Raw genomic sequence first — 21,982 nt, forward strand, 5'->3', positions numbered from 1 at the left:
AAATGGATTTTGATTTAAAAACTGCACTAAGTTTATTACCCGTCGAGACCGATGAGTCTTCGATTAGACAATTGATCGATGGAATTGATTATTATGCATCTATTTTAACTAAAGATAGTTGTAAGCTGAATTTAATTAATTTTGTTTTGAAGAGTAGGCTATCACAATCTTCTAAGTTAAGATTGAAATCTAGCTACGTGACTACTAAAGAGTTACTGCAGGATATGACTACAATTCTTTTGCCTAAAAAGAGTTCTGTAGCTTTGCAAAATAAATTGCAATCCGTGAGGCAAGATTTTAAGTCTATAAATGAGTACGGCAAGGAGTTAACGGAAATATTCATGGACCTAACTATCGCGCAAGCTGGTGGCAAAACCGAAAATCTTAAAATTTTGCAGCCTCTAAACGAGAAACAAGCTATTAAACGTTTTGCCGACGGTTTACGCAATAGACGACTCAGCACAATTATTGCTGCTCGAAACTTCGATTGTTTGAAGGACGCCATACAGGCCGCCGTAGACGAGGAGACCGAAATGCCATCGCAGTCATCCTCATCAGCAGACGACTTATCCCTTAATTTTTATAATTATAAACGTGGTCGTAATAATTTTTACAACAGGCGTTATTTTTCTAATCGAAACGATCGCTCATGGGGAGGTCGCCCTTCCAAAAATGTTCGTGTCGACGGCAGCTCCCCCAGCAGCCCCGCTGCTGCTGCGTCCGGCCGCGCTCCACGTCGTGGTCGAGGCTTTGGTCGAGGTCAGACGACATCGTACAGAGGTAAGTCGAATAGTTATTATAATAATTCTAGAGGTCGCGGGTTCCGCCGAGGAGGCAATATCCGTATTATGAACGAGGAGATCGTTCAGAGAGCCGATGATGATGACGAGGGTAGCGATACGCCGATCATCCCTCAACAGTTTTTTCGTGAATAATGAATTTGTTTACGCCTTAAATAGCACGTGTTGTGTACAATTATATCATGTTGATGAAAATACTTATCATTATCAAAGTAAATATAATATTCTGACATTTTTACTAGATACAGGAGCATCGATCTGTGCCATTAAATATGAGTATGTAAAGAAACTCAACATACCAATGCACACCGAGTGCATTACAATACAAGGAATAGGCGGTGCGATTCAAGCTATAGGATATGTTCATTTGACGCTTAGTAACATGCATAATTCTCAGGAATTTCTTATGCAACATAAGTTTTATGTTTTCCAGACTTTACCATGCAAAGCGAATGCGATTATAGGACAGGATTTTCTTACAAACTTTAATGCTATTTTGAACCTTAAATGCTCTACATTAACTTTAAATAACAAGTCGAATAACAATAGTATCGTATTGCCGCTTTGTTCCCAGACTGAAAGTAGAAGTAGTTATTATATTTTACCGCCAAGATCGGAATCTATACATTATATACCGACTACATATACGGAGGAATGTCTTGTGTGTTCATCGGAATTACAAAAAGAAGTATTTATAGCAAATACTATAGTTAAGCCCTCGAATGGTATGATACCAGTGTTAATATTAAATACTAGCGAGGATGAGATACGTCTTGAAAATATTGAACCGAAAATAGAGAAAATTAGTGATTACGAATTATGTGATTTTAGTCGTTGTAAAAATTTTAAATCCGATCGTGTTAAAAAGTTATTGAACATGCTTCACTTGAATCATTTAAATTTAGAAGAGAGAAAGATTATTGAGAATGTTTGTGCAAAATTTTCGGATATATTTTTATTACCGGGTGACAAGTTGACGACTACAAATATTTATAAGCATCGTATTTATTTAAAAGAGAATTCCCAGCCAATTTACAGTAAGCCGTATAGGATACCATACTCACAAAAATTAGAGCTTAATCAACAAATCAGTGACATGCTACGGGATGGTATAATAGAACCGTGTCAGTCAGACTGGTCATCACCTCTAATATTAATTCCTAAAAAATTAGATAATTCAGGAACTAAAAAATGGCGATTAGTCATAGATTATAGGAAGTTAAATAATAATATACAAGATGATAAATTCCCCCTCCCGAACATAACAGATATTTTAGACTCTCTTTCAGGTTCTGTTTACTTCTCTACTCTCGATCTTTCAAATAGCTACTATCAGTGTGACCTTGAGCCTAGTAGCCGAAAATACACAGCTTTTAGTACTGGACAATTTGGAGTTACAGATTCAGATAAAAGTAAAACTAGTTTTCTTTCGGGACAGTATCAAATGACGAGGATGCCCATGGGACTAAAGACTAGTCCAGCTGCTTTTTCAAAAATGATGACTGTTGCAATGTCCGGCTTAACATATGAAAAATGCTTAATTTATTTGGACGATTTGGTAGTTTTTGGCAATTCATTAGAAAATCATACGAAAAATTTAATAGATGTATTTGCAAGATTACGTAAAGTAAATTTAAAACTTAATCCCCATAAATGTAACTTTTTGAGAAAAGATATTTTGTATCTAGGACACACTATTTCCAGTGAAGGTATTTTGCCTGATCCAGAAAAAATTAAAGTTTTAAGTAAATGGCCAACTCCAAATAATTTGAAAGAGTTAATTAGATTTGTAGCGTTTGCAAATTATTATCGAAAGTTTATCAAAAATTTTGCAATGATTGCATACCCCCTTACGCAGTTAACTAAGAAAAATGCTAAGTTTATTTGGGATGAAAAATGTCAGTCCGCATTTACAAATTTAAAATCTTTAATTTCGTCGCCTCCAGTTCTCGAATATCCAAATTTTTCCGTAGATCATAAATTCATATTACAGACAGATGCCTCTCAACATTCACTAGGTGCCGTTTTGTGTAATTCCAATAGTAAACCGATTGCTTTCGCAAGTAGAAATTTAAATAAATCTGAACTTAACTATCCCACGATAGAGAAGGAGCTTTTGGCGATAGTGTGGGCAGTTAAGCATTTTCGCCCATATTTGTATGGTAGGCCGTTTATAATACAAACAGATCACAAGCCGTTAATATATTTATTTGGGATGAAAGATCCGTCCAGTCGACTTACAAAATTTAGACTTTTACTCGAGGATTATAATTTCACAGTAGAATATGTTAAGGGTTCTGAGAATATCGCAGCCGATGCGATGTCACGTTTACCAATTACGTCGAATGACTTAAAAGCGATGCACGAGAGCATCATCACGGTTATGACGCGAGCTCAGTATAGGAAAGCTGCTCAAACTCAGACTCAGAGTTCTCCGAGTGCTATGGTACCTACTGACTATCGGCCTGCGCAACCGAGAGTCGTAGAAATTTATAGTAAACCGGGAATATCTGTTGAACTTAAATTTATTGACTATTGTAAATTGAGGAACTTACGCAAGTTAAAAGATATAGATATTGAAAATGATATATTTTGTTACTCGTCAAAAAGAATGTGTTTATATATAAATCCAGTCGCCCGATCACAACTGAGGCCAGCCACTTTTGTGAGGGAACTGAGAAGTTTTTGTGAAAAAATAAATGTGCACGAATTAATTTTTATACGATGTAAAAGTAAAATATATGACGAGTTTATAGAAAAGTTAGCTAACGAGATAAAGATACAAAAAGATTGGACCGGTCCGCGATTGTGTATTTTAAATGACGTAGAAATAATTGACGATAAAGACGACCAGAAGGTAATATTGAATGATTTTCATCTTCTTCCAACGAGTGGCCACGCTGGAATAAGACGAATGTATAAAAATATAAAAAAATATTACTTTTGGCCTGGTCTAGAGAATGACGTTAAAAAATTTATTAGTAAGTGCGATAAATGTCAAAAACAAAAACATAGCTCTCATCGTGTTAAGGAGCCAATGGTAATTACGACTACAGCTAATTCTGCTATGGAAAAAGTTTTTCTTGACGTTGTAGGACCTCTGGAGAAGGACGATTATAATTATTCGTATATTTTGACAATTCAATGCGAATTGAGTAAATACGTTGAGGCATATCCTATGTATACTAAAAGTTCAGAGGAAATAGCTAGGAACTTTGTCAATAATTTTATATTACGTTTTGGTATACCGGAAAATGTCGCTACTGATAGGGGTACTGAATTTTTATCATCAATTTTTCAGGAAACTTGTAAGTTATTACAGATAAATCGATTAAATTCCACAGCTTACCATCATCAAAGTATAGGATCGCTAGAAAATACTCATAAGAGTTTAGGAAATTATTTAAGGATACAAACACAAAATCATTCACGTCTATGGAGCCCATGGTTACCATTTTGGTGTTTTTCCTATAATACTTCTGTTCACACATCTACTAATTTTACACCATTTGAGTTAGTTTTTGGTAAAAAATGTAAAATTCCTTCTAATTTTACACAAAATTCTGTCGATCCTCTATACAGTGATAATTACATTTCAGAATTAAAATTTAGACTACAGACTACACAAAAAGAAGCTTATGAAAATTTATTACAAAATAAAATAACTAGAAAAGAAAAATATGATAAAAATTGTAACCCTATTACCTATAAGAAAAATGACTTAATTTTAATTAAAAACGAGACAGGTAATAAATTGCAGAGTATTTATAATGGACCATATGAGGTCATAGAAGACATTGAGCCAAACGTTAAGATATTAAAAAACTATGTAATATGTATCGTAACTCGAAAGCGCACGCGCATAGAAGGCGCGCGCAAATATCACCCAAAAAATTCACCCAAAATAAAAAATCACACCCGACCACTAAAAGACGGGCTAATCTTCAATATTTTAATCGATTAATTACGTTTCAATCAAGATATACCAAAAAATTAGATAAAAAGTGTCCGGATCGAGGATCAGCAGAGGTCTCGAATACCACCCAGCCCGGCTAGCACCCCGGGTACCCCAGACCACCGCTGATGCTACGTCGCCGCCGAATTACAAGACACCTTCCGCCGTAACGCGCGCGCCTTATCAGATAACGATTATGATAAATGTAATTGGACTGATTGCGCACTCGTCACCGCTAATGACGAGACCGATTGCAATTACAGCTAAAAAAACTAGATCAAAATCGCTCTACCCGGATAGATGCCACGATGACACCCGCACACACACACACACACTCGGTTAGACAAACCCGTCAAATTTAACACCCCGCAGCACACTGTTTGCACCGAGGATTGAAAAAGGCTGTACGAACTTTGGAATCCATATTGCTGGAGCGGCGTGAAACTTAGTAAGGGAACAAAAATTACATAATTTAACTCGAGGTTAATTTTAACCTAGGTCTGCGTAAGTAGACTTTAGTAAGAACAATGTGAGGTAGAGCGTGACGGAGCCCTGTGTAATTTAGTTCATGAAAATCGAGTACCGAGAAAGTATTTCAGAGTTTTCTTCATATCGAAATGTTTGACAACAGTGTTTAAAGTAGTAACGTCTATGTGGAAAATATGATGATCATGATGATGTATCTAAATTCTAATACTGCCTGCTATCTAGTAAATACGTAGTTAATATGACGTATAAGAGCGACCGCAGACTTATAATTTCAAATTGGCCAACAAGAGAACTCCCAAATTTGTTTCAACTAAATTGTACGACTAAATAATTGGACACCAATCGGATCAAAACCGCGATTCCCCTCCGATTACCCACAATTAAAAAGTTGTCTAATTAAATTGTTAAACTACGCAATTTAGTTGTACGATAGTCGGCCAACTTGAAATTGTATATCTGCGGTGACCCTAATGGTATTAGTGCAACAAACTGACGATAATCGACAGCATCTGCATGTAGTCGTAGCATGAAACATATTGACGGCGAGCTACAAAACTTTCCGTTGCTGGGAGCCACGGTATATAGCTTGTAAATTATTTCGAACTATGTTACCACTTACCCGCAATTTATAATTAATATATTATTATGTTGACATTCGATAAAGGTACGCGCACAGTTTGTCGGCGCGTGCCGGGGCGGATCGGAGCTCAGCGCAGCGCAAAATGCGCTATAGCACGCTGTTGCCTCGCATTGACGGATTTTGAGTACTTTGGATAGCTCCAGTGTGACCACTCTTAAATCACTCGTGACTCGATATATCAAAAACGTTAGTATATTCTTCTAAAATCTACTAGACCGTGTTTTAGCTTCTACTGAAAATCTACCTTTATTAATCAATGTATTCTACGTGGTTGAAACTAAAATAAAACTCAAATGTTTATATGGACTGTCTTCATTATGCATTTTAATTTTTTATAATATTATTTGTTATATAATATCGATCTTCTATTAAAATTTACAAAAAATTTTGGACTACTAAATCATCATTCATTTGACCTCAAATCTACCAAAAAGTGGAAATCTATCTGAAGTGTGGTGTGGTGGATCCCCGACACAGGGTGCGATACGCGCATCCGCTTCCATACAAATTGTATGGAGACGGATTTTTACGATGAGCCCCGGCACGGCGGCGCGTCTCAATGGCTCACTCCTTAATGGGGCAGAAACCGTACAATTTTTCGTTACAAAAACTATTCTATCTTCTTTTTCAAGACTCAAAATTGAGACTTAAATAATTCTGGACCTAAAGTATTGACATTTGTATACACAAGTTTCTTAAATATTTATGGTAGTTCATTACCCATAAGCGGTTATAGTCTCGAGCCTTTTAAGTTCCAACGTAATTTTTGTAATCGTTGGCAACCTTTCCACCCAGGTTGATGAAAGAATGAAAAGATGAAAGTCAATTTTGTACCTACACGTGTATAACACATGTACGTATTGTAAAGGGAACTTTCCATTGTGCCGTGAGCGTGAAAAGGGTCATCCAAATTTTCAGCGACGCGTACATCCGGGACGCGCCGGTATATCCTGGGTAATCCCTTGGTTAACCTACATTCAAATGGTGGATTAAGGGTAGACTATATTATTTCCGACTCTTTGTTGGACCGATGATCATGGAAATTTAGATTATTTCCCACCGATTTTTTTGGTATCACGTATGTGTCGCTCTATTGTTTTGCAATTAATGGGTTTTATTTTACTCCTAAGGCAAAATTCGTTCAAGGATATTATAATTATCTTACGTGTTACCGTGGAACACCCTAATATTGCAAATGTTTGGTGCTGAGGGGGTAAAAAGCGCAGATCGTGCTTTGTATTAAAATTTAAAACCCCTTATTATAATATACGTTGCCCATTCAATGAATAACTTATAAGAAAATCAGCCAAGTACGTATCTGGTTCGTGCATAAAGGTTCCGTACCAAACAATAGCTGTACACAAGTCCTCGCTTATATAATAAACTAGATAACCCCCACAACCCCGTTGCACAAAAATTCGTTACATTTTTTCGGTATGAAAAGTGTCCTTTGCCCTTTCCCGGGACTCAAAGTATCTCCATAACAAATTTCAGCAAAATTAGTTCATCGGTTTGGGCGTGACACCCATCTGTCTGTCTTTCTGTACAGACAGACACACTTTCGCATATTTTATAATATTAAGTATGCATATATTTATTTCATTCCATGTTCAAATAGTATCAGTTGTTATAGCGGCGATAAAATATAAAGAAACGATCTAATACCAGTGCATAGCTATCACGGGTCATGTAATACATGCTCATTTCAGAGATTAATACAGTTTTACTTCTTTTACGTTCAGGTTTTACGTTTTCGGGTACGGAACCCTGAAAATAATTTGTAATTGAAACTGATTAGAACAGATGTGCGTGCGGACGCTGAAACTGTCCGGTGCGGTGAAGCGTGTAGTACATGCAACATGCGTGCCCCGCAAAAGTGAAACACGACTGTTACTTGTGCAGTGTACTACATATTATACCTACATTAGGGTTAAAATAACTTTTGATTAAGAAGAAATCAGTGACTTCGGCAGCATGCCGAAATCATAGGTACGTGTTACGAGTTACGACTCGATGTGACTCGATGATACAAGGATAACCAGTGACCGTTTAAAAATGGATGACTTTTGTTGACGTTTCGGTCTTAACTGATAGCGTTTCCGGTATAAGTCATAACTGCCCCGGGGCCCGGGGCAGGGTCGATCGAATGGATACGAAAATAGCCGAACAAAACTGGTGATCCACGGACCACGAAACACATAAACTTAGTACTAATAATACGTAGTAATTAATACTTTGGCTATTTTCATATCCATTCGGCCTACCCTGCCCCGGGGCTGTTCTAGATGCCGAAAACGCTATGAGCTTATTGTAGATGATGCATCATACAAAAGGCAAAACAATGCGCACATAATATCTTACCTTAAAACTAACGTTTACCACCGTAGTATGTAGGTTTTTGTAGTATAAAACTTGTTACTGTATTGAGTAATTTTTTTCTGTATGCACTATGCAGGTAAAATTATATTAGCCGTAAGCATAATACATTCGGTTCGTATTTTCTTGGCGGAAGTGCGCGGTGTGGTATTAACTCGTCCAACTTGCACACTAACTTCCGACAATGGAATTAGATGTTCAAACTGAAAACACATCAAACTTTACACAGGCACTCATGTTACGATGAGGTTGCTCCAATAACCTGCTACTTCTAGAAGTTAGAACACACTAGAAGTTATTCGCGTAAGTTAGCAGAACGTGCATCAGATAATTTCGATATTTGAATGACTCAATGACTAACTGCAAATTTGGATCGCTCCGTGCCCCGTTTCTTGTGTGCAAACTACTTGTGTGTTTTGACCAGCACCATAACAATAATACCATATAGGTTTACAATCAGACGCTGTTATTAGCATTCGTGTACTAACCCACAAAAAATTATGTATTGCGTTATGAATGCAGTTATGTTCTTTAGATGATTTAGAACAAGACTACATTCAAAAAACAAAAATTTTTGTGGGTTAGTGTAGGTACTATCAGAGAAGTTGATTCCTATGCAAATCGGGGACCTGAGTAGTTTGGTTGCATTACGTCAAACCCAGCTGACAGATCACAATTAACATTGAATTGACGTATTCGATCAAATAACGTTGGTCTGTCAATTGCATAGGAATCAACTTCCTCGATGGTACAAATGCCTAACAGCGACCAATTTAATTTTTTTTAAATGTAACTTTGTTTAAATTTACATTATTAAAAAAAGTATTATTGTTATACTAGCGACCCGCCCCGTCGCCCGCTACCTACTCACTAGGAGCTATCTAAAATCTAAATTCTAATGGTATATATTTTATCTATGTTGAGACTTATACCAAAATGCCCATGATCTTTTGTATGGATTTGACAGATTTGCAAGACGTCTCACGCTCACAAAATCTGTCAATTCAGTACAAATTTAGAAATGTATGCATGCGTCGCGTTGGGGTTTGAATTGACCTGAATTGACCCTTAGACATGGTTAAATTTGAATCGTTTAGTTCGACCGTATACGGACCCAGTAGAGGGTAGCGGCTACGGCCCATTATTACCCAGTAATTAATATTTCACGGCGACCCACTAGTCACTACCCTGGCCGGAGGATTACGGTGGTGAGGAGTTTGGTCATAACTTATGTACGAGGGTGTGTCGTGGGTTCCGTATACGGTATACGGTATACCTACCACACAAGGGTATTGCTGGGACACGAGCTAGCTGACTTAACCGTAGTCCCAGCCTAACAGGGAGTTAGCAATCAGCATAAATTAAAAAAGCCCGGGTGGTCAAATCCACCTACGAGTAATTCTATTGAGGGCACCCTTTTCTTCACATGGGGAAATGCTTTGCGCATCCCCAGCGGATTGGGGACATAGGCCGGGGTATGTGGGATTCTCCGAGGAACTACCCACTAAACCCCATGGTGCTCCACTTCCCGCTTAGGCGAAGTTACGGGCCCGATCAACCCACCGCACCTCTGCCAACGGACAACGGTATTGAGGGCACCCTAGTAACTCCCTAACCCTGATTCCATGCGTCAGTTTGTTACCTTACTTAATAAAACAAGAGTTACTAATACTAAAGACTCAAATCGTTGATTACTACAGGTACACTGACCCTGTTGCTCCAAAAATAAAAAAGATGCTAGGCTAATTACGCACAATAGAAAAATAAACTAATTATTAATTAGTTATAATGAGTTATTGTTAGGCAGTAAAGTATCCCACGTCGGCCGGGAGCGACCAGCGTGGTAAACATCGTTATCTCTGTTACAATGTCATTGCACTAACGATCGTCACACGGAGACAATGTCGCGATAGCGGCCAATCAATAGCAGTGGCATCTCGATCGGGTCCGCAAATAGACGTCAAATTGAATTAAGTGTGCCCTGCGACCCGCGAGCCCCGGCGCCTGCAGTCGGCCGCGGCCCGCCCGGTGCACGGTGCCCCGCTCGCGCCGCGCCGTCTGAGTTTCGCGCCGCGCCGTCTGAGTTTCGCGCCGCGCGCGGTGAGGCTAATTAAAACAATACCACTCGTCGGCGCGCGTGCCCCAGTGCATCCGCGCGCGTCGCCCGAGCACGACATGAGCCTGTGCGCGCGCGCAGACCCCGCCGCCGCCGACGGGCCTCTGCGCGAGGGGAGCGACCGCCCGGGGCAGGAGGAGGTGACGTACGCGCTCCGCGAGGTGCCAGCCCGGATGCGCATCCTGGACCTCCTGAGGCCGACGGAGCTCGGCAAGGACGGCCCGGACCTCAGCCGGCCCCTGCCGCGCCGGGGGCTCGTTCGCCCGTACGACGACGACACGCGTCGGTTCCTGCAGCAGATCCTGCTCGACACCATCGACGCGCCCCCCGCCCTCGACGACCGAGTGCGGGACGCGCCGGATGAGTCGGGGGGCGCGGACGTGGACGAGGGCGGGGACAAGCGCGAGCGGTCCCTGGCGGACGAGCTGCGGGAGGCGGAGGAGGAGGAGCGGACGGGGAGCCTGCGCCGCGAGCTGCTGCGGGAGTTCCGACGGCGGGGTGGCGCCGCGCGGGAGGCGCTGGAGCGCGACCGCCTGGGCCGCCTGGCGCTGGCGGTGGAGCAGGACGAGGACGGCGCGGGGCAGGGGGAGGACGCGGGAGCGGGGCTGGGCGCGGCTGCGCGCCGCCTGGACGCGCTGCTGGCCGAGTCGCGAAGCCTGCAGGTGGAGCTGGCCGGCATCCGCGACGACATGCAGGTGCTGGCCCGCCGCCTGGCGCCGCGCCGCTGACGGTACCGCGACCCCGCCACCACCCTCCCGCACCGCGCACCGCCGCTCGGCCACCGCCAGCACTGCGCACACCTGCGTTTACGCCGTACTCTGTACTGTCGAGTACAGAGCCGATGATCTTTACACCTCAATAGAAGCAGACTATGAGTCGGGTGAAAGTCCATCGAATGATAACAGTTTTATCTCCGGAATACTCTGTCAGCTGTCGGTGGCAGTAATTAGCGGCGATCGTGTACATAGTGTTCGCGTGCTCGTTCTGCTGCGCGCGCGCCGCGGGCCGCGGCCCACAAATGGTGATGGATGGGCTCCCCCGGTTCCGTTTGTTCCGAGTATGTTCTAGAAACGGATATTATGCTTTATACGATTTTTGTACAGTTAATGACGAGGAGAAATCAATCGCTTTTATTTCGTGGAACGTTTAAACCGAGAATGTTTATTGTTCGCCGGATATGGACGGCTTATACAGTTTAAAATAAACAACACGATTATTCAATTAAACGTGGCGTGGATTTCTTTTAATGAGGAAATATTAAGGATACTCGTTGTTTCGGAACGGCGCAGCCGGTGACGAAACGCGGGTTTGTGTCTAATAATAAAGAACATTGGGCGTAATAAGTATCCAAGTGAGTATGTGCAAAGCCGTAGAAAGTTGGAGAAATTGCGTAAAATATGTAGTCTATCGTTGCAACATAGTTGCGTTTTACACAAAACCAACTTACGTTTACACAGTACGCAAATGCTGAAATATGCATGCCTGTTATTTCTTATTAATTTCAACTTTCAAATATTGTTTACTGATTATTTTTTGTGCATTAACAAAATAAGAGTATTAGTTACACTTGTTGAAATGTATTTGGATACATTTTGTTGTTGTCAGCGGGTGGTGACTGATTCCGGGCAAAAGATTATTGTTTATTACATAATATAAGGATTTTAACTGGCTCTAGCAAATTCTATTGTCCACTCATAATCCATTTTATTTCCTTGAATATGGAAACTATATAGGTCAATCACTGGTCAAGTGATAACTCGTTCGGTATTCAAATCGTTCCATACATAAAAACTTGTTAAGTTTGTAATGAAGTAATATTGCGTAACTCGATTTAAATAAACATTCTTCACGCCAAGGTCACAGTAATCAGGTTCTTCCAGTACAAAAAATATTAATGTGTAGTTTATACTTTATAATATTATTAAAAACTGCACATTAATATTCATGCATTTCCTACAGCCACAATATATGTGGGAACATGCCAAGAAATCTATATGTAATAATATTATAGAGAAACAAGAATAGTTTTTTGGTTGTTTTCAATGAAAGATATTCTAAAACTGGTGAACTTTTGTGATGAAAAAATAAAGAGTTATTCGTTCACAAGATCCTAGTCATATTTGCAAGTATGCAATAAACCAGAAACGACAGGAACATTTAGGTAGAGGTCTAGTAACTTCCATTTTAACATTATGTCCCTTTCAAAGAAGATAAAAACAAAATGCTGCATCGTTAGTGCATCGTTTTTTCTCGTGACATGAAAAACGGAAAACTTCCTATAATATTAAAAATTGCGATATTTTTACAAGTTACCAAGTGCTAGATGCTATTTATAATGATTCAAAAGTCGTCCATTCTCTTATCGTTGGTCTACCGGGGCTCCCTTTACATGTTTTAATAGAGACTCAATATTTCTTGCATATTAAACGATGTTCAGTATTCTACCGTAGCTTTAGTTATACTTATTTTACTTAAGGCGGGGATTAATCTCAATCAAAAACGATAACCTTGCACACAACCAAAGACCAAGCGTATACGCATCGCAATAAGATTCATTTTAGCTTAGCATAAAACTATAGGTTCTCGGGCGGATCTTCTCTATTTTTCATGTTTTTTTTAAATATCTTTGGAAATAAATATTAAGAAACAAAATTGTTCGGTTAAAGAATTTTTAATATAGATTTACTAACAATTTATTCAAATAAAATGTACAATTATCCTAGTTAATACTTATATTTCGAGGAAATAGAGTTTTTTCGGAGGTAAGTTTGTAAATTAATTACAGCCAAAGTATTACGTTTTATTAAAATGTTTATGGTTTAAGGTATTTTAAATATTGTGCTTTATATCTCATATTTTTTAACACTTCGTTATTATATTGGAACTAGGTAAACCGGAGTCACGGAATAACAAATTGGGGTTTATCCTCGCCTTAACTAAACACTTCCTTAAGAATATATATAGGCAATAACTGTAAATAAATTGAGTATACCCAAGATATAATTTTTTGCCACAGATATACAGCTAATGACCCCACGTAGGAGCGAGAAACTCCGGACCCGCATGACTTGGGCCCGCAGGGCGATTTTGTCTCTTGCGACAGCAATGCGAGAGGCGATTGACACAGATGTTATTGGACAATATTAGAATTTTGAAAGTTCACGTATACACACGGAATCACCCAGCGTGGCCGCTAAGTATCTGAACCTTCTTCTTAGCTCTTTATGTAGAGTCATAGGACATTCAAAAAATTTGGGCGATGCTATCAACAGCTAATGTCTTAATAAATATTTAGTTAATCTTGATATCAAACTAGGAAATACCAATTAGAAAATTTTACAAAGTTTGTCTCATTATTATTGTATGTGTAGTCTGAACGTGTCTGTGGAGCCGTGAGTGGTGACAAGTGAGGAAGGGACACTGAATAATTGAGCGCTACACCTTTACAGAACATTATTGGGACGACCCCCGACTAAATTGTACTGTAATTTAACAACAAATTATAGACTAACTAAAACAAATAACACGTTGCTGACATTTAAACGGATACTTTAAAGTTTGCGATCTAAAATTAAATTTTAATATAGATCATTGAAGTTTCATACTTATGGGTCAAATAAATGTTTATTTTTTATTTATTTTATGTACGGGGTTCTGCCCGTCAGGAACCTGAGCATTTTTCCGTGAAAGGAGCCTGTGTCTTTCCTCGTGGTGTAATCTATATACGCGCCAAGATAAAAATCTATTTTGAGTACTTTGAGATTTTCGTGGTGTAATCTATATACGCGCCAAGATAAAAATCTATTTTGAGTACTTTGAGATTTTTTTCTGGGCCTTTTTGTAAGGTTCTATGCCGGCGCTACTTAAGTCTGCTTCTATTAGGTGTCGTAGTGTTATAGTACTCGATTTACAGAATATATCACGTGGTGGTGGAGGTCGCGGGTTCACACAACTTCACACAACACTTTGAACTTTATTCTTAGCAGTCAGGGTACGCGCACCGCACGATGCATAAAGCTGTTTGCTTTGTATTTTCCAAACGTTGTTATGGTCATATCTCATATTATATTTATGCTATAATGTCCAGCTGTGGCTATACTCATTGTGCGCGTATTCTAAAAACGTGTAATTTTGAAAGTTATTGCTTTTAATGCTCAGTCTGAAAATATATCTTAATTTAAATCTTTTACCTATTTATACAGGGTATAACAAAACTAAGTGATAATTAATATACTTTAGGGTCTGAATGGGTAGAAGCATATAGCAGCGCTGAAAGAGTTTTGTTACGGTACATGGCATACGGACACGTGGTGCCATCTAGCGAAAAACCAGCGAAACTTACCGAGGGAGCACAGGCAACATAAATCCCCTACTCAATACTAGATGGTATGACGTGCGCAAATACATACTCGAACCTTCTAGAAAGGTCCAATGTTTGTTTACGTGTTTACTGTTTATTTGTTTGCGTGTTTATGTGTTTTAATTTAGACCTTATGACTGAGTCTATAAGGTCTAAATTAAATTTGCCAAAAAAAATCAACTTACTACACTCATCGTAAGGATGGCAGTTTTATTATGGTACATGCTCGAGCCTCCTAGAAAGTTCCCACGGTTGTTTACTTGTTTACGTGAATCGGGAACTTTCTGGAATTCGTCTTGCCATATAAAAAGCCGCAGGCAGGCCCGGCGAGTCAGTTCGATCTGAGCGATCTTCGAGGCGACAACAAGTGATCAATAGTGAGTGAACCAGTGAAACCTGCGACTTGGCTACGACCTAGGACAGTGATAGTGCTTAGTGTTTGGACCTAGTGATAAGTGTTTGGACTTAGTGCTAAGTGTTGTGACCTAGTGTTTAGTGCAGTATTAATAAAGTCTTCAAGAGAGTCACTAGGTCTTTCTCTCCAAATCCTCGAACCCTAGCACGTAACAGTATTTTTTTTTTGTATGGGAAAATTCATGACGCTGGAGCGCATGCCCATACAAATCACAAAAAAGCTGATCTTTCAGCGTTGCTACTTTCACAGTGCACTCTATATAACTCTACACATACCTAAACTATAATTATGACTTAGTTTTGTTACACTTTGTATATTTCGTAGTGTGCACACAACACATTATTTAGATAGTAGCAATAAGGTCTTGTTTTTGGTACCGTGCTTTTCACTTCTCTGCAAAGTGTGTGATAAGTGATGATATTATTAAGGTACCTTTTCAGTATCAGGTTTGAAACTTATACAAAAAAGGCTACCGTCACCAGAAATCTAAGGAAGAACTCTAAGTACCGATTCGATGACTTATGTATCTCTTTTCAGGCGGATTGCGCGCGCGCGTGTCGGTGCGCGGACGCGGCGCGCGCGCTGGCGGCGCAGTCGCGGGCGGTGCGCTACCTGGACGACGTGGTGGCGCTGCTGCGGGGGGAGGTGGCCGCCGTCGCCCGCGCCCGGGACTGGCCCTTCGCCCTCGGCCCGCGCAGCCCCGACAGGAACTACGTCGTGTGACCAGGGGTCATCACCTGTGACCACAGGTAGGCAGAGCCGACACGGAGGATATTTGACCACAGATACTGCAGTATCTTTGGCCAAATAACCTATACCAGGGGTGGCGAACTGTAGTTGACCGCGATCGACCGGTCGACTGTTAGTCCAGTCGATCGTGGCCAGGCGAAAAATATAAATAATTAGACCAGACTACCAGACCAATAAGCTAAGCTATGCTGTTAAGTTAAGATTTCGAGAAGTATGAACTTGGTCTAGATTGCACATTAGTTTCGTTAGTAAACAGTAAGGTCTTAGGTTTAATCAAGTTGGGGTTGGGGTCAATCAATCACCCCTGACCTACAAAATACGACCATGTCGTAACTATATCCATACTCCTCAGGTTATCACAATCATAATATACGGGCCATGTCGCACATGATCATTGATCACAGTTAGGTACTATTATCCTAAGATCCGATCGTAAAATCCTGCATGAATCGTTTTTTCGAACAAATATATTTTAAAATAATCTTTAGAACGTATAGGGTGGATTAATGTTGGGTTGCCTTGTTAAAAGTAGCCGCAAGTACCTCAACTTATACAAACTTGCGTGTATTCAATAGAAAAATAATACTAAGAAGGAATGACATTGAGGAATGACAGGACACTACGCATAAAAATAAAAACACCTGTTAAATAAAAATAGCAATCTTGCGGGTTCTCAAATTCTGCCAGGCATAATAATTGTAGGCCTGAACATTTGTCTTAAACAAAAGTGATGGCAACCCCAGTTTGCGGCTATCGTGCAACTGACAACCATGGATATACATGCACAAAATGCATAAAACTTTAATTTTGTATCAAAATTATTAAAAAAATCGATGCTTAAATTTTGATGAAGAACTATGTCTGTTTACGAGCTGGCAACCCTAGGCTGCGGCCGACTTAGAGCTGGCAACCATTTATACCTTATTTTGTCTCATCATTTTCTATCAAATTATGTAAAATTTACTGAAAAAAATATTCATACAAATTATGCATTTATCTCATGAACATTAAACTTAATTAGAGGTAATTGCGGCTACTTTTGACAAGGCAACCCAACATTAATCCATTCTATACGTTCTAAAGATTATTTTAAAATATATTTGATCGAAAAAAACGATTCATGCAGGATTTTACGGTCGGATCCAATACTATATAGGAATCATCTTAAAAAACAGAATCTTTGTCGTATCATGATTGTGGGTTAAAAACCCACAATCATGATACGACAAAGATTCTGTTTTTGTTTTTTTCTTTTTTTTTTTTTCAACAAGTTAACTAGCATATTCTGATATGCTAGTTAACTTCGCAATTCTAACGTGTGATATACAAAATATGATTTGGACTAGAACACCAACATTATCGACTTAACAACCAACTGTTTCAAAGTAGCATTTTACTAGCTTTATCATAAACCATATTATGACGATTAGAAACAGTGATACAGTCGGTACGGTACAAAATAATATGAAGTACACAAAATCAGTTTTCAAATCGCGAATCTTTCAATTACCGCATGTATCGGGGACCTGGCAAGCCCCCAGCAGGCCCCGACCTGGCAGGCCCCCAGGCCCCCGACCTGGCAGGACCCCAAACGACCCTGAGTTATCACAAACCAGTACTAGCGGCGCTCTAACTCATACCCAGGTTTTAGATACATTTCCGGGACACATTTTAATAAATTTCCCAAGCCGCAAGCTTCGGTATCACGGAAAATTGATGGAGTTTTGTACAATATTGAGTATATTGAGGGAGAGGTAATCGATAAACTGAAAAATATGACTCTTCCTGACATCTATTGGCGAATAATAATACTATTATGTGAGCAACTAATTGTTTTAACGACCAGCAGATGGCGTTATTAAGTAACACGAAGTCAATGAGTGTTTGCTATACCGAGCAAAGCTCGGTCATCCAGGTACTATAATATTATTTTAGAACTTAACGGGATAAGCTACTAGCTACCAATACCTAATAGATAACAAACGTTAAGTCATAGACGTACTAAATTCTTATAACGTTATTTGCTTGAGTAGGTACAACGGTGCTGTAATTCTTAAGAATAAGGATAAGATTGGATTTATTTTTAGCATCACACAGTACAGTGGTACAGTTCGACTATAATAATATTATAAAATTAATTTACAACAAAGCTGTGTAACACAAAAAATTGGCCCCAGCTCAGCAAACGCAGCAAGCAAGCCCGCTGCACTGATATTAAGCAGTAATCTTCGCATCAGTCGATCCGTCTGCTCGTTCAAAGTATTCGATATTCGGGACAAAACACTTTAAACCGGTGACGTCAAGTGCTAATTACAGAACCGTAGTGGTGGTACCACCGCGGGCCGTTACGACCTCCGATACCACTAATGCCAGACCACCATGGTAATTTTTGTTCATGAAATCGTGATCCAATAAACTAATTTACATTCAATTTGTTGCCCACTTGCGCTCGTTGATTAAAATCGTGTCGTCTCTCTCGTTCCTAGTATAAATTTATGAAAGAGAAGGTGTTACATTTTGACAAACAATTAGCAGTAACCAGTAATCACGCCTAGCAAATAAATTGGGCTCTAGCCCGGCCGCACATTGTGCGAATTCTGATCAGAAACAGTTAAATTTCGCCGGACCGCCACCCCGCACACTATCCGAAATATCCTTCCGGCGAGTTCGAGCTCACTCGGTTCAGTACAAAATGTAAGAGACAGCGCAGACGTTCAACTGTTTCTGATCAGAAATTTCGGACAATGTGCTGCCGGGCTAACATTGCAACAGTTGATGGCTTCTATTAATTTCCCTCTACCGAACCAAAGCAATATTATTTGTGGCTATATAAGGGACTCATTACACTGTACAGTTCCAAGATTCTGCTTTTTTATTTAGTTCCTTGTTCATTTAATTCCATTGCCTTCTAGAGCTGCCAAATAGTATTGTTATTAAACATGTCAAACCAACCTTAAACTCCGATCCGACAAGGAAGGAAGTATTAATAGTAATAAGACTCAGGGTACAGGGCTGAGGTCAGTATCGGTAGGGCTCATTAGTGTTATCGGTCAGTGACCCCACCCTATCTCCGGCCCTCGGCGGGTCCCGGTGATTCACGTCCACGCCGCCGGACGCATTTAGCAGTATTGTTCAATTAAAGAACACGTTGCTCACTTCTCGTTACTTAAATATTTTGTTTTACGAATGGTGCTCTCTTATAAAGGAAACACGCAGGAACAATTAGCGGCGGTACCACCAGAGACGTTGATTCATAGGCAGATGGCAGATCTACGTAATTTGGTCGCGTTAGGTCATACCCAGCCGACAGATTACAACATTGAATTGACAATCCGACCACATGACGTAGGCCTGTCAACTGCCTATGTACCAATTGCTTTCATCATACATGTCAAGTTAATAATCAAGTACAAGTTTTGGAAGTACAAAAAGTCTTCCTAAAGTCAGGCCTGTATTCACTTTGATTAGCGATAAGTGCAGGTGATTAGTGGTGATTCATGATTAGTAAGCAGGTCATTAGTAAGCAGGTGCTATCGATATTGTATTTCCTCAGATTTCCTCAGATTTTATATTAACTTACTGTTTCTTCGTGTTTCATTAATTTTGCTTGATATTATATTTCAGCGTCATGGTACTAGCAGCCAGATCCTGCATCAGCCACCTTCAGGACGCTGAAATATCCAGAAAGACAGGATACCGCACATTTTATAATAAATATCGTAGTGTGCTTATTGCATAGAAAATGTTTAACGAATTTCATCAGAAAAAATGGTATTTATTTATACTTATTGTATAGATGCGTACTAGTGTTGGTAAAAATAGCATTAGCAATAATAATTAATGGTTAAAATATGCCCATTAGCAATAATAGCAATAATTAAATTAATCGTACTTGCTAAAAATACGATTGCTAATATTATTGTTTAAACAATACCCTGCGATCATGAAATCAATTATATTCCGCGCTGTTTCGCACCGCGGCGCTAAAGCCGCTTTGTAGAAGTTAGCTAATTTTCACGCGATGCGAAAGAATACTCGACGCGAGCGGATGCGAACCGAGAGTTCACGACGCCGTGATTTTTAGCAATTAGCAAAGCAATAGCACATAACATGCTGTGAGATGAAAATTAGCACGTTAATGAAATTAATGGTAAATAGCATTAATACCTTTTACTAATGCGTAGTGCAATTTTAATCGAAATATTATGCGAAATACTATGTTCATAATACTTTTTATGTAAGTAGTAAGTAAAATATTGAATAATTGTTTTAAAGAATTAAGCAAAAGTGAAGTATATTGGTAATCGGTCATAATATTGCCGATGGCCTAGTATTGGAGATAAACATTTTATTTAAATGTCTTATGATTCATAATATTTAATGCGTCGTAATAAAAGGACAATAGTATTTAATATTTAAAAGTCACTAGGCTAGACTTTTCTGATCATAATAATATTATACAGGTCATTACTCATTATATTCGTGCTTATTTATAAATGAGATGCATAATATTATATCTTCTATATCTTGGGAGTAGGATGGCTGCTTGCAAGGCTACTTCCACATTGTTGTATTACTTACAATTATGTATGTATGTTGACATTGTATCTAGGGCAGCTACAATATGCCTACTAATGAACATTATTATCAGTTATTATAGTGCTAATTTTATTGTGTAGAAAGGACATACGATAGTTTTTATGACGGCAATGTACGCGGTTGCCTAGTGATACGAAAAACGAATTTCTGTTCATGTGGCTGGATTTATATGCGTCCGCCCGAGTGCGCGATTTGGCGGCTACACACTGAGATCATAAGCAACTATATGTAAATGACAGCGCGGCCGCACCGCTATTTAAATGAATCGTAATGCTGCGTTTCCATGCTTGCCAAGGCTTGACCAGCGCCCACAAGCACAAGCGTGTAAAGAGAGTATCTGGCTTGGCTTGCGTTGTATCCGATCCGGTGTAGTGTCGGTTTTTGGACACAGATCAAAGGGCGCTTGCTTAGATATACGTAATACACTGACGCATTCATGCCCTGGCCACACTAACGTCAATGTGGCCCGAACATCACAAGCGTGTAAACGACCTCCAAATGCCAAGCGAGATTTGTGGACGCTTGTGCCTTGTGGATGCTTGCCAAGCCTTGGCAAGCATGGAAACGCAGCATTGCATCCTTGCTTCTGATCTCGCGGAGCAGCCAAACTGCTCGTTCGTACAGATGCATATAAATCTAGGCTATGCGAGCACTATCTTGCGAGTACCATCTAGTAAATAATGTTATTTAGATATAGGTATTTTTGTAAGACTGAAATAATATTATTTATAAGGGCGGTTAGTGATAGTTTAGTGTAGATTGTAGAGTATCACTTAATTTTTATTTATCGTACAGATTTACGAGTGATATATTTTGTAAGCTATATTATGCCTTGTAGTCCAATCAAATAGACTACATTTTTCAATACAGAGTGAATTGTTATATATTTTTAATATTAAGTGTGTACTTGTACTATACGTTTATTTTTTAAAGGCAGGACAATGATTGAAATGAATTCTGCATTTCAGGCTTAGACTAGGGTTACACGCTCAGTCTAGCATGTTTTGTTCAGTCGATCAGTCTTAGACTAGCGCCAGCATGATGGCTGAAAAGTACATTATAAAAAAGTAATCAGTCAATTTCTCCCGTCATTCCTGACCAAAATTGATGGATTGAACTATTGCCAGACTGAGCGTGTAACCGGCCTAGACCATAAAGTTAATATACCTAGCGGAATAGAGAAACAAAGGCCTGAGCAAGAGAAATGTCACTATCAGTAACACTGCGTGGTAAAAAGAGACGTGTGACACATGACAGCAGCACTCTTTTTTTGACGTCCAGTCGGCACGTGCCGCACGTTGACAATTTAATTTCATAGAATTCATGTTCAATCATGCTTGTGTAAGTGTATACGTACACATATTTTTCACACAGATGAAAACCAATTTCGGTTTCGTTTGACAGCTCGAGATTGTTGCTCTATTCCGCTAGGCTATATTAACTTTATGCTCTAGACTTAGGTTATAGCACCTGTCAATTATC

General features: G+C 39.5%; 1 protein-coding gene across 1 annotated transcript; it reads left to right on the top strand.

Annotated features, from left to right (window-relative positions):
* The first annotated feature begins 672 nt into the window (after positions 1-672).
* LOC121733383 lies at positions 673-19,718 on the top strand. The gene is made up of 4 exons (XM_042123614.1): positions 673-780; positions 10,271-11,071; positions 15,689-15,900; positions 19,526-19,718. The coding sequence occupies exons 1-3, from the start codon at positions 673-675 to the stop codon at positions 15,872-15,874; spliced, it is 1,095 nt and encodes a 364-aa protein (XP_041979548.1). The 3' UTR covers positions 15,875-15,900; positions 19,526-19,718.
* Positions 19,719-21,982: the final 2,264 nt, after the last annotated feature.

The sequence above is a fragment of the Aricia agestis genome, chromosome 1 (assembly GCF_905147365.1).
Source record: "Aricia agestis chromosome 1, ilAriAges1.1, whole genome shotgun sequence".
In the NCBI taxonomy this organism is placed as follows: Eukaryota; Metazoa; Arthropoda; class Insecta; order Lepidoptera; family Lycaenidae; genus Aricia; species Aricia agestis.

Excerpts from the sequence above, each read along its gene's own strand:
- LOC121733383 (XM_042123614.1), top strand. The coding sequence starts at position 673 with ATGTTCGTGTCGACGGCAGCTCCCCCAGCAGCCCCGCTGCTGCTGCGT. Across the intron at positions 781-10,270 it reads TCAGACGACATCGTACAGAG|TCGGCCGCGGCCCGCCCGGT; the intron begins GTAAGTCGAATA and ends CGGCGCCTGCAG. Across the intron at positions 11,072-15,688 it reads GCATCCGCGACGACATGCAG|GCGGATTGCGCGCGCGCGTG; the intron begins GTGCTGGCCCGC and ends ATCTCTTTTCAG.